The 14,649-nt window shown below is 35.5% G+C and overlaps 1 protein-coding gene across 1 annotated transcript; it reads left to right on the forward strand.

The window, feature by feature from the left end:
- Nucleotides 1–9,561: 9,561 nt before the first annotated feature.
- Nucleotides 9,562–13,544, forward strand: LOC110913327 (subtilisin-like protease SBT2.4). Its single transcript, XM_022158164.2, has 7 exons — nucleotides 9,562–9,713; nucleotides 10,723–10,870; nucleotides 11,019–11,416; nucleotides 11,551–11,646; nucleotides 11,721–11,790; nucleotides 11,879–13,043; nucleotides 13,129–13,544. Exons 1-7 carry the CDS (start codon nucleotides 9,562–9,564, stop codon nucleotides 13,542–13,544), a joined length of 2,445 nt encoding a protein of 814 aa, XP_022013856.2.
- The last annotated feature ends 1,105 nt before the right edge of the window (nucleotides 13,545–14,649 follow it).

Raw genomic sequence — 14,649 nt, forward strand, 5'->3', positions numbered from 1 at the left:
TCTTTCGATCTTCTTCTCTCGTGCGTACCAGTTCATCGGTTAAGGTATTAGCTAACTCCACAGCATCGTCAATAGTGCGTGGTCTCAGCCTTAACGATGTTACGGATTTCTCCAATTAATCCCCAAATATAACGGGAAATGAGTATCGGTTCTGGCGAAGCCAGGGTAGGTACCACTCTCGCATATTCGAAGAATATCGAAGTATATCCTCGACAGTCTACGCCTATCATACGATGACTCAGGAACTTGTTGGCCATTTGTTCCTTCTCGTATTCGGGACGGAATTTTCTTTCTACAAGACTTTTAAATTCTTCCCAATTCATCGCATAGGCCACCCTTCTTCCTTTTGCTTGTAGCACTGTGTTCCACCATTCTAGCGCCCCTTCTTTGAATAGATTCGAAGCATACATCACTTGATCTTCTTCAGCACATTTACTTATTGCAATTACTGCTTCGGTTTTCTCTAACCAACGCAGTGTTGCAGTTGCCCCTTCATTACCTGCAAATTCTGCGGGTTTACAGGCAAGAAATTCTTTGTAAGTGCAACCAGGCGTTGCAGCTTTCACTTTCTTAGGGAGTGGGGCCTGTTGCGGATCATGAGTGTCATGATTGTCGCCTCCATTTATGCTGTTACTGCCGTTATCTTCCGGAGTACGTTTACTAGGAATTAATTGTTGTGGTTCGGCAGGTTTTTGAGCAGCAGCCATAATTTCTGGAATAGCATTGGCTATCCCTTGAGCAACAATGTTCTCGATGTCTTGCCTAGTCATATACTGATTTTCCTGATTTTGCTCAGATTGATTTACTTCATTAACTGGTTCATTATTAGCGTTTTCCATCTGCTAGTTAGTATTGATAGGAATTATTAGTATCTAATTATTGTTAACAAAACAAGCACAGATAAACATATAAAGTCTTATAACACACAATTATAACCAAAATTGTCGATGCCTCGACTTCTGTTTTGTTTTATAGATTATATCTGCTTCAATACACACCTTTTTATCTTACACTGTTTTATTTCCCATTTTACAGAGTTAGATTTCACTATTACTATTATTATACAAACAGACTTTCCAACCCCACTATTTCTTTGATCAACTGGCAGTTCAGTAGTGACGCTCCCTCTCGTCATACTTCCAAGAGATTTGTTCCCCTATTTCCCGGATCCTATTCCCTGTACCTATCAGTTCTTCACCAAACTGATGAAGTTCGGCCAGGTTTTCATAGCTCATTGGCGGGTTGGGGATAGGTTCTGGATCAAATTGAGGAAGTAACGTATAGGGACTATTGATCATATTTTGGAATTGCCAGTTATTTATCCACCACTCTTCCATTTGGCCTAAAGGTCGGGTGTGGATTAGTGGGTCTGGAATAGCTGGTTCTAGGTTTATTGGGAGTTGGGCTGTGGCAGGTTAAGAGTAGAGATTATTGTTGACAGACTCTATGACATCACAATTGGCCAGTAGACGGTCTATTTCGTCTTGAAATGTGATCTCCTCAGGTTGTTTAGAGCTCTCTCCGATCTCTATTCCCTTTTGCTTTATGTCTATCCCTATTTCTGGCCCTGCTTGTTTGGAACTCTCTCCGGTCTCTATTTCTTTTCCTTTACTCACAGGGTTTTCTATTTTAGGAAGTTTCCTAGTGGCTGGCTTTCTTCTGCGCACTTTCCTCCATCCTACATATCTTCTTTTCTTTTTAGGTTTTGCGTTTTCCAGCGGTGGAGCTTGGAATTCCAGGGGTTCCTCTATATCAGCAACATATTCAGTAAAGTCGTGGGAGACTTCAATTGGTACTGGGTAGAGGTTGAGATTCTGGAATGCTTCAGATAGCTCACTCATGCTGTGTAGCATATATGCAAAATGTACAAAAATGCTAAGTTAAAACTTTGGAACAAAGTTTAACAAACAAATATTGAAGTTTTATTGCACATTAATTTGTACAAAGGACAACAGGAAAGAAAACACACTCGGATTTATTTATTTACTGGGTAGTAATTTTCTACTAGACCAGGTTTATTAATAGTTTAGAGGTTTGCATTTTCTGCTACGGTAGCTAGCATATAAAGATTTGCCCATTTTTCATCTAATTGGTCTTCCCAAGGTGAATTATTGCCTAATTCTTGGACCTCTGGATTAAACCTCACTTTCTTGGCTTGGGTTTTTGTTTTCTCTTGACCCTTTCTAAGAATTGAATTTCTTTTCTCTGGGGTAAGAGGATTTTCATAGTTTGCTTTACGGACAAAAATCCCTTCTTCTAAATTGGCTGGATATTTGGAGGAAGAGGTTCCTTTTTCCTTAGGTGTACTATCTAATTTGTGGTAGATAGCGGTAAGCTTTTGTTTACCCATACTGTAATTTCAACAAATAAATCAGTTAAAACATATATTCCCAGAATAGCAATCAGAATTTGCCTAAGTACTTAAATCATTTAAAACAGTGAGCTTAATCAGTAAGCTTAAAATAGTGGCTCTGATACCACCTTTTCCTGTCACGGCCCCCGACCCGGTTTGACCCGTTTCAGGAGCCGCGGGACAGGAATCCCATGGTATTTAATTTAGGCGACAGCGAAAGTCTTTTTAAAACAGGATCTTTTAATAATTTAAACTGCCCGTTTCATAACTTGGGGATAAATTCCCGTAATTTACAATAATGTGATTTTCCAGGGAAATCTTTATTTTCAAAACATGATCCTTTATTTATTTACATTGAGCCACTTTTCTAAGCTGGGAGTGCTTCACGGCACTTTTCTTTGCTCACAACAGATACCCTGAAACATGTTTGAAAAAGGTTTTGTCAGCGGGGAAATACTGAGTGAATCATTCATTTTACTAAAACGACACATTTGTTATAATTTACAGTATTAAGAGCGATTACAATGTTTCTGATTATCAACCAACTACCCACGGTACTTGTCACTCGAACATCCATCGGTAGCCTCTTTGCCCGATGGTGTCTGTGACTATGGTCATATCACTCATTGGCTAACTCGTTGTCCAATAGTGACGGTTATCAAGTAATGTATACAAAACCCCACATACCGGCTGTAATTGAAGACTACATAAACTTAATCACTGTAATTATAACTTTTAAAAATAAACATGCTTTTGTAAACAATTTTGATAAAAAGAGAATGACTCACATTGCAGATTTAACGAGCAGAGTATAAGCTTTACTGATTTGATTAACCTAATTTAACATAATGCACACACAAACGGGTTAGTAACTAATACAGCAGTTACGACAATTCACGAGATTAAACCCTCACAACGACTAATACGGTGCAACACTGAATAATCCAACGGATTCATAACGAATAACAGAGCATAGTCCGAATTCGAACAGCACTCAAATATTCAAGTCGAAATCACGATGAATAATCAAAGTACAAGCTCAATTTGAGCAGCACTCGGACAATCGTTGGATAGTTATAATCGATCGGACGTTGAATCGTAATAGCGATCGAGTTATTACCCTGATTGCGGCAGCGTTTCGAGATTAGTGTGTGTTGTGTACTGTTTCTGTTATAACTCAACGTATACAACGAATTTCTTCGTCGAATCAACAACAGAATGCAAGTCCCAAGGCCCACTATTTATACCCGAAATTTGTCTCCCTCGCGTGTCGCGACAGGGAGACGTGTCTCCTTCGCGTGGCGCGACGGGTGACAATTTAGGGTAGGGTAGGTTTCGTGTCCAGTAGCTTGGGTGAGTTGACATTTTCATTCAATTCAATTCAAACAACGAATTCGGAGGATAATATCAATTAGGGTTTAACCCCCCCTGAGTTTTAGGGGCCCTGATCCTGATTCCGATGGTTTCGAAAATTTTAGGGTTTATGCAGAATTACTTGGGTTTCTCAGTTAGGGTTTTCTTATTGACTAATTACCATCCTAATTACTAATTTTAGTGAGAGTTGTTACACTTTTACTCGTTTTCCGCACATTTCGACCCTCTGTTCCCAACCGGGTCAGCACTTAGAGGACTTATGCTTTGTTCCCCCGCACGCAGGCTGATCCAACGCTCCCTTCGATCCAATCTAACAGTGTTTGGTTCTAAGCACCCACTGTGAGTATACTCGATCCCCTTTTTGTTTTAAACACTTTTGGGATGCAACATGTATTATATATCAAGACACTTGACACTTGAAACTTATTTGAAACATACTCTATCCGCATTAAACATGAAACTTGATACTTGTGATACTTGAGACTCTTATGCTATGTGAACGTTTAATACCTGTGTGTAGTTCTGCCTTAACAATTATAGCGCTACAGGAGTAACACCCGCCCCCCTTGAGTCTTGGGGTATTGTTAGGATGAGACATATTAACCTCCCGTTAGTCTTTGGGAAAGGCACTTTATTGCGTTGGAAACTTGGGCTATCACTTGGACTACGTTAACTAGCATGGTGAAACTTATTATATGTTTTCATGTTGGATATGAGTTTTAACCTATTATGCTACGTATTCAAACTTGTATGCTCGCCAACATTTTTTTTGATTTTATTTTAATACATGTTGCAGGTTGATAGTAGCTGGGATTCAAGAAAACAAGCTAGGATGATGCTTAGAAACTCATCTTAGTTAATTAGGCAAATTCGAACAATTTTTGAGTCGTGGTGTTATTTGATACTTGTTGTGGATGATTATGTTTGATATTTTAGACACTTTTTATGAAACTTGAATTAATCTTTATCGAAACTATTAGTGTTGTGGAATCTCTTGAGCCATCTGATTCGCTTAGTGTCGCGCCCCGATGTTTCAGCCATCGGTTTGGGTGTGACAACAAGTTTATATACTTATGAACATCAAGTCAACATAAACTTCCAATTATCACATGCTAATTCATCATTTTAACTAGTTAGTCATGGGTTCATCTTTCATGTCAAAAACCCATTTCATAGCATGTATGAACATTTAATCAAACCTCTAAAATATTCAACTAATTTACACATACAAGCAAGTATGGTGATCATAAATATCAAAATAACATCAATTTTCATTATATCATAAAAACCCACTTCATGACATATTTACATTGTGAAAGTTGTTGATTCATACAAGAGTCAATCAACATGTCATACAACTACAAAGGATTGTTGAAGGTGCAACTGCAAATTGGGCAAATGCCTTTGGAATTGTACTTCTCATCATGCGTCAAATAATCGCAACGTAAAACTTACGTATGAGTCATGACAATTTTATAATTCACTATATTTATTTTCTTCGGAGAATTTCGTTATGATCATCACAAAAGTATATTTTTCTTTAAGTCTATACCTCAAAAACATATTATTTTCTCAAAACCGCGAAGTTCACGAGAATTAGCACTTGTATATCAATGTATTCCTAAATCTCCAAATTGTTCAAGTATTTCACATATACTTGCAAGTATGATGAGCATACACACAATTTCATTATCAATTTCATCCTACTATCAAGAATATCAAACTCAACGTTACCACCTTCAAGTTCCTCTTCATAAGAAATTAATCAAATCTAATTTCACAACATACCTTAATTGAATTTCGAATTTTTCGAATTCGAAACGAATTTTGAACACCCCTAAGGCTAACCATCTACCATAACTCCACGAGGGCTTATAAACGATAAAAGATTGCTTATTCTACCCTCATATGACCCCACAAATAGCCTATATTCAATATTTTAACACAATTATGTAGTAAGGAATCTAAATAACAACCTGAACTTAAAAAAAATAAACATTCCCTAGAATAGCCTAAATGACAAGAACACCCTCACCAATGAAAACAACGTATATGGCCATAAATTTCTGTTTACAACTATCGCCACTTCATATATTCAAATAGTGTTACTTCTAGCATACATTCATCCAGAATACACATATAAATTCATTCCTACATACAACTACATAGATTAATTTTGAACGCACATACACATACATGCAAATACATTCTTTGTGATATCTAAAAAACAATGGTGCCCTAAACCGCATCGACTAGCCCGACAACAACAATGGCTAAATAATAAAAATAAATTAACAATAATAGTAACGATACCTCATATGACTGTCAGGCATCAACGTATGAGTGTTCCGGTTACCACAAAATGTGTACCAGAAGATCCTACCCTGAATAATTAGTGGCCCTGACACTCTAGCCTATCATCACAATCTGTGTTCCCATATACCTTTTCAACTTGTTACATGTAGGAGACCTACAATTTTCCAAAAAAAAAAAGTCATGATATTGTATTAAAAGTTGATACAATAATTATAAATGAATCATAAAAGATAACTTACATACGAATGTTTTGAATGATCGCTAACAAACTCTAGCCTATCATAGTATTTGCATTGATTTCCCTATTTTACTTGAACTCACCTCAAGGAAATGGTTTAATCCCGTTAACTACACCAATCCTATTCTTTAGTGGTTTGGGTATAAAAGGAAAGCAAATTAATTCAATCTCTTAACATCCCGTTAACGTGTTAACAAATAATCTTTTTAACGCTCCTTAACACAAGCAGGGAGTGGTATGCAATATCAGTTAATATGCCATACACCATTAAAATCTAGATGTTATGGTACATCCCAAGACCTAAGCGAGATTGGTTATATAAATTAACTTCAAAAGTGAAAACAGAAACCAAAAATAAAAAAGAAAAGAAAACTAGACGAACATTAAAATCTGATCCATTGTCGGTCTTCATATATTAAATACAAACTAAAAGAAACATGTAAAATAGCTTCAGCTACCATAATATAACAAGTTTAAAGAAAGGGTTTTATAAATATATTCTACTCTAATTTCTATTTACACTATACTTTATACCATTTATTAGCTGTGACACCCTACTTTACCATTAATTAGCTTTGACTAAAAAAACAACTATAGCAAACTAATTAGAATAGTCGTTGAAAACTTTCTTCGTATTTACCTCATGAATATATAAACTAAAATGTTTCGCGTTACAAAATAACTTAATGTTAGAAAAACGTACATTTTAAAAATGATTTCATTAGAAAAAAAATTATAAGATTATTGTATGCTTAAAACTAATGTTTTGAATATTGAGTCATTGATATTACCTCTACCAACTTAGGGATCATTGTCCCTTATTCTGGGTTGATTAAAAATTAAAAAAAAAATACAATGGGTTGGATAAAAAGAAGTATATTGGGTTGATTAATGAAAGTAAAAGAAGTACAATCAGTTGGATAAAAAGAAGTATATAAGTTGATTACGGAAAAAAAAATGGTGGGTTTTAACAAAAGAAAAGGTATAATGAGTTGATTAAAAAATAGAAAAAGAATAAAGAGAAGTATATAGTGAGTTGCTGGAAAAATTAAACAATTTAGTAAATGTTTTCAAAACCACTCTTATTTAATATATATAGTGTGTGAGTTCATTGGGGAACACTAAAATAAATATATATCACTCTTATTATATATATATATATATATATAGTGTGTGAGTTTATTGAAGAACACTAAAAAATGAGGAACCGGGGAACACTTTTAAAAATTCAACTTAACATGTTAAAAATTATTTTTTTTAAAATCCGCGTTTTTCCTTACAAATACATGTAGAAGCATTTTTAATTAAAAAAAATAAAAAACTAAAAATATAAAAAATGTCTAAAAAACAGTTAAATCAAAAATTTCTTATAAAATTAACTTAACATGTTAAAAATCATTTTTTTTTAAAAAAAATTCAGCATTTTTCCTTATAAAAATGGGTAGAAACTATTCCAATAAAAAATTATTTTTGTAAAAAAAAAAATAGTTTAGCCTTTTTAACTGTTTTTTAAACAGTTTTTTATTCTTAGTTTTTGATTTATTTTTTTTAAATGCTTCTACATGCATTTATAAGGAAAAGCGCCGAAAAAAATCTAAAAAATATTTTTAATATGTTAAGTTGAATTTTTAAGAGTGTTCTCCGGTTTCTCACTTTTTTAGTATCCCCCAATGAACCCTCCTCAGTTTTCCCAACACTTTCTTTTATATTTGTTCTTGAAATAATAAATATGTCTAAAGTTGAACTTAAAATATACTAATACATTAAATATTTGACACTTAAAATATTCAATTATCACTCCTTTGCCGATTCTTCTAGATTTATCATATGTTAGGTCACATTTGTTATACATGTAAAGCATTTCTTAATAAATAATGAACTTACATTTCTTGCATTTCATAAGATTTATAATTATATAAACTAGTTGATTTTCCGCCCGCGCGTTGCGGCAGGGATCCTATGTCTACAAAACGTGTGTCAGCAACGACAAGCATATATCTAATATCAAAACATAAATAAAAATGACGTAGTAAGTATAGTCACTCCGTCCAAAAAAACGACTTTAAATAATCTAATATATAATAATAGGACCCACACGTCCTACACGTTGGAAATTCAGTTGTTTTTAATTAAGTTATTACGATGCTAACATGTTAAAATATGAATGAGCTTGGTGCCGGTAACGGCACCGAAAGTACCGATCCGAAAAATCATCGAAATTATGTACCGGCACCGAAAATGCTCGGTACAATACGGTATGGTATTTGAAGGTAAAAATCAATGAATACAGATATGGTGCTAGACTGGTGTCGAACCGAAAGTAACGATTCTGAAAACGCCAAAAGGTGGGTACCAACTTGGTACCGAAAATGATTTGGTATAGTAACTTTGGTACCGATACGATACCGGTTTGATTACAGGATTTGATACGATTTGCTCATCAATAATCTAAATATCCAATTTAATTTTATATGCTACAATTCATTCCCATTCAAACGAAATACAATTTACTTACTGTGTGTATGAAAAGTAATCTAAACGGTGCATTTACTTGCATTGATACGTTGCTACAGGATTTGATGAGCTCGGTATCAACCGGTACCGAAAATATCGTTACCGAAATCCCCAAAAGTGGGTACCGGTACCGAATATACTTGGTATGGTTCGGTACCGGTCGGTACTTGTACGGCAACGGTATTTGAGGGTAAAACCGGTGAATACCGTTGCCGAACCGGTACCAGAAATACACCCGGTTTAGTAAATTTGATACCGGTACCCGTACCCTTACCCGATACTGTTTACTCATAACTTGATGATGTCACTATTGATGTTACTGTTCCTTTACTTGTATTTTTAATATATAGGGTAATTCTCAAATCATATCACATTATCTCAAAACATTTATAATATAAAAGTTAACTAATAGGAGACATTAAAATAACTAACACTCGTTCATATAAAAGTATCTATGCCTAATTCAAATTTCAAATTTAGTTATTCACTTTTGAGAAGATAATTGGAATTAAAGTTGAATGAAAATAATATAACAAATCTAATTACAGTTTACTAATATATATACAATTAATTAAAAGTAAGTAATTAAGTCTTCACAAGAAACATGAACATAGATCACGTTTTTAATCATCACAGCAAAGTAAAACAAATGCAAAGGTTACCCAAAAAGCCAGCTGATTAGCAACCTTTTTTTCACATTAAAAACGACGTTAATCATCTTTTATTATCATTAAACGATAATCCAAATATCTCCCTTGAGTTAACCATGGTGGTTTCTCTGCAATTTCGACTTGTTTTACTATTCTTATTTTGTAGTATTTGCTTTGGAGAAGAACGCGATATATACTTGGTGATGGTTGAAGGCGATCCACCAGTTGCGTTTTTACAGGAGCTTGATCTTGATCCTGATCATTCGAGGTGCTAATAATATTAATTTTTGTTAAAAATTCTTAGTTTTAGATATTATTCTGTGCATTTCTCCCCATGAAAATGTAAAACTTGTTATATATAGGGTGTTAATAGAAAAACTGAATTATTTTATTTTCTAGCTCTAAGTAGTTATTTATTTAAGGCGTTACAAAATTAGTTAATGTTAGAAAAATATACATTTTAATAAAGATGATGTACACCGTATATGAAATTAGTGTATGCTTGAAACTAATGTTTTGAAAGTTGTGTCATCAACGGTTCACTAATTTTTTCACTCGGTTCGGACCAAAAAATTGGCCAGTTAGCGAAGGGAGGAGGTGAGCATTGATTGTTTTCACTGATTTTGCTACGGTTTTCATCAGTTTATATGGTTTGTTTGAAACGGGCTCGTTATCAACTAATAACCTTGACACTTCCCACTCTGACTGACTGGTCCGGATTGATTATCATTAAAACGTAGTTTTTTTTTTTTTCTGGGAAATCAATGTATTATTTTTTTAATTCATTTTTAGGTTTTTTTTAATCTATAACTTATTTCCAATTTACTCCAATGTAATTGTCCTTGTATATACGCGTAAAATATATTGGATGAACAAAGAGTACAAGACCACCTGGTTTGAAATTCTTAGACTCGTTACAAAACAGATTAAAATTCTTTTCAATTAAAATGTGATTAGATTAATTAAATAAAAAAGAAATCTCATATTTGACCTTATATTTTATTTATTATTTATTTATTTGTAGTATACGTATGTTGAATATCCAGGTTGGTGATTTAGATAACAATTTACCAAAAAAAAAAAAAAAAACCAACAGCATTTTTCATCTTTGTATAAATGTATTATAGATATTTAACAAATAATATAAGATAATCCTAAACTTGTGATATTCTCCTTCCAAAAATAATTTATAATAATAATAATAATAACATTAAGCAGTAACAAGATTAAATTATAGAACAAATTTATAAGCTTACCATCTCTATCTTTGGTGGTAGTGAAATATTAAAGGCTCGTCATGCAAAGCACTTGGAAGAGTTCCATGATGAACTTCTACAAAACACTTTAGAAGAAGGGGCTTACAACAAGCTTTATAGCTTCAACCACATTGTCAATGGCTTTTCTGTCCATACTACCCCTACTCAGGTCCTCTTTCTTTCTTTTTTTTTTTTTTAACGGAAAATGTTACTCTACTCTATTCAGCTCCTTTCTTAAATGAAAAGCACCAGAATAGACATTTTGGCCCATTTTTAGTTTTTCTATAAATAGATATTGACTTTTAGCCCACTTTTAGGCCAATAAGTTAAAGAAAGCACCTGGAGTCAAGCTCATAGAGAAAGATAGAGGTGCTAAAATGATGACAAACCATAGCCCCAAGTGGTTAGGCCTGCCGCAAGGAGTTTGGCGAGGATGGAGAGGAAAGAGGAATGCAGGCGAAGGTATTGTGATCGGTTTTGTTGACACAGGGATCAATCCATCTCACCCAAGCTTTGCATATAACCCGAGGGATGGCTACCTCAAAAACCACACTAGCTTTCCAAGCGTTTGTCAAGAGGGACCTATGTTCCCCGGGACTTCATGCAACGGGAAGATAATTTCGGCTAGGTTCTTTTCAGCCGGGGCAAAAGCGAGAGGCAATCTTAACGCTTCGGTTGACATCTTGTCCCCGTACGACGCAGTTGGACATGGCAGGTAAAACCAGCCGTTAAAAAATTACCGTATGTAAAATTACCTTTTTACCCTTATGTTGAAAACAAAACAAAAGGTTAAATTAAATATATGTGAAGCTTTTCATATAATAACTGACTAGAATGGTTTGTTTTCAGTCATGTAGCATCAACTGCTGCTGGAAACCATGGAGTTCCAGTGATTGTTAACGGTTTTAACTATGGAAGAGCGAGTGGGATGGCGCCACGTGCACGGTAAACACTTACACGTTGTACCTTCTGCATTAATCATCGTACATTTGACTTAATGTAATATCATGTTGACTCAGAATTGCTGTTTATAAAGCCATATATCCAACTGTTGGAACCTCAACTGATGTTCTTGCAGCCATTGATCAAGTAAGAACCCCCCCCCCCCCCCCGACCAAAATTGACCCAACCCGAAACCGGTCCACTTGTGCTCACCGAGAAGCTTGTATTGTTGCAGGCAATAAAAGATGGAGTTGATATCTTAACACTCTCCATAGGTCCAGATGAACCATCAAACCAAAAACTCACAATGTTAAGCATGTTCGACATCTTCATGTTGTTCGCACGCAAGGCCGGGGTTTTAGTGGTTCAAGCAGCTGGGAACCGTGGTCCAGAGCCATACACGACTGCCTCATACAGCCCGTGGGCTGTAGGTGTGGCTGCGTGTGACACCGATAGAACCTACCCCGGTTCTCTTTTTCTCGGAAATGGCAAGAGAATCGATGGCATCGGGTTATCGGCACCTAGCTACGGTAAATGGTTAGGCCAATCTAAGTTAGTGTTGGCTAAAGATGCAATGTTGGCCACTGGTAATTTCCCAAGAACTCAAGAATTTATCGAAGAATGTCAACATCCGGAGGCGCTAGACCCCGTTATCGTGCAACAAAGCATCGTTATATGCACGTTTTCAGCGGGGTTTGCCAACGGGTCTGCGTCTCTACCCGTGATTATGAACACCGCTAGGACCCTCGGGTTTGCGGGTTTCGTGTTCGTTGCTAATCATGCTTATGGCGACTTCATAGCGGATTCTTATCCGTTTTATATTCCGGGGATAATGATACCGAAAGTTAGTGATGCGCAGGTTATACTAGACTACTATGAGAAACAAACAGAAAGAAACAATGACGGCGTTGTAACGGTGTTCCATGCGCGAGCAACAATAGGAGAAGGAAGAGTTGCTAGCTATAATGAGAAAGCTCCGATCGTCAGCAGATTTTCTTCGAGAGGACCGAACTTCATCAATGTCGAGAAAACCCCACTCGATTTGCTGAAGCCGGATATTCTAGCTCCTGGCCACAATATCTGGGCCGCTTGGAGCCCGATGAGCGTGAAACATCCTATTCTGTCGGGTTATAACTTTGGATTGATATCCGGTACAAGCATGGCGGCACCGCATATTGCCGGGATTGCTGCGTTGATCAAGCAACGGTATCCTTCTTGGTCGCCGTCAATGATATCTTCCGCATTGGCAACTACAGCTACCATATACGATAACCGTGGGGAACCGATAATGGCCCAGGGACAAGAAATCTACACATTGCATCCGTCTACGCATTTCGATCATGGTGCGGGTCTTGTTAGACCCACCCGAGCTATCGATCCCGGGCTCGTTTTTACGTCAGGTGATCTTATCAGTTATCAATCCGATTAATCATTACAGATTTGTACTGTATTACACTACTATGAACTAACTTGATTACGAAACAGAATTCGAAGACTACATGAGTTTCTTGTGCTCGTTACCAAACACCGATCCGGAGCTCATCAAGACCGCAATCGGTGAAACATGTGCACACTCGTTTCATGAGCCGTCGGACCTAAACACCCCTTCACTGACCATTTCAGCGCTCACTGGATCACGGATAGTAAAGAGGACTGTCAAGAGCGTCGTTGCCTACGCAATGGAGATGTACATCTGTACGGTGGTGCCGCCTACGGGAGTGGCTGTGGAAGTGAACCCACCATGGTTCACCATAGTTCCACAGGGCACACAAGATTTGGAGGTGACACTTAAGGTTACACAAGTACAAGATTCATTTAAACATGGTGAGATTGTATTGACAGGAAATTTGAGACATGTTGTGAGGATACCCATCACTGTGAAACCTGTTTCTGTGTCCTAATTTTATTTAGTTTAAAACATAAATAAGTTATCATTTTATTTATATAAATGTTAACTTCATGATGTTGAAAAGTTGTTGGAAACTTCTAAATACTTTTAATAGTTTATATTTTACATATAATTAATTTGATTATTATACAAGTAGCTTTTAGAAAGACTTTAGAATATAAAAATTAAAAAAAACAATAACTAATGTTTTTTTAATATAAAACATGCAATAAAAATATTATCATGTCACATTTCCTTTATGTAAAAAGGAAATATAATAGAACCCACATGGTGGAGAATGAGAAAAATTGTCTAAGAGCATGCGTAGTGGGGCGGTATGCCCACACTTAGCGCCGTATGGCGCCCATCAACACCGCCACGAAGGGCGGTATGTTTCAAAATTTTTGAATGGCGCGATATCCATAGCGGCGTGAAGGAGGGCAATCTCAAAATCTTGACCAATCATAAATAAGGAGGAAATTCAACTTTATTAATTTCTTGTATATTTGTTGCTCTGTTTCTATTTTAATGTTGCAGGTATATCGAAGAAGGAAGGAGGAGGAAGGAAGTCTATCTTATAACTTTTAAATCCCTCAAGTTTGCTTTAGTGTTAAATATTACCCTTAGAATTTGTTTTAATTTTAAAAAGATCCTTTAAAATTATAGTTTTAAATAACACATCTTATAATTTAGTTATATATGTTAATGTTAATGTTCTAAAGTTTAATTTAAATTAAAAATAGGTTAAGTTATTTTTATTTTGACAAATTAAAGGAGTAAAAATATGTTATTTAGAATAAAATACTTTAATTAAAAAATATAAAAAAATTTGAAAATTAATTAAGTGAGTAATGACGAGGTAGGGGCTTTATGACTACAGTCTCTAGTGATATAAAGCCCCATAAAGCCCCTATATGACGTGGCGTGCCACGTGTCGCATAACGCCCCCAAAGGGGCTTTATGACTACGCATGGCCTAAGAGATTAGTTGGATCCAGAAAAATGATGATGTAGTTTAAAAATTATTTAATAAAAGTTATCCTAGCACTAGATATAAATAATATTTTTTTTTATTTTTTTTTCAAAAAAAAAAATAGAGAGAGAAAGGACACCATACAA

This window comes from Helianthus annuus, chromosome 15 (genome assembly GCF_002127325.2).
Source record: "Helianthus annuus cultivar XRQ/B chromosome 15, HanXRQr2.0-SUNRISE, whole genome shotgun sequence".
NCBI lineage: Eukaryota > Viridiplantae > Streptophyta > Magnoliopsida > Asterales > Asteraceae > Helianthus > Helianthus annuus.

Bases quoted from the DNA above. Each gene is read 5' to 3' on its own strand.
- LOC110913327 (XM_022158164.2), top strand. From the start codon at position 9,562: ATGGTGGTTTCTCTGCAATTTCGACTTGTTTTACTATTCTTATTTTGT. The intron at 10,871-11,018 runs GTCCTCTTTCTT...GCCCACTTTTAG, and splicing joins TCCATACTACCCCTACTCAG to GCCAATAAGTTAAAGAAAGC. The intron at 13,044-13,128 runs GTGATCTTATCA...ATTACGAAACAG, and splicing joins CGGGCTCGTTTTTACGTCAG to AATTCGAAGACTACATGAGT.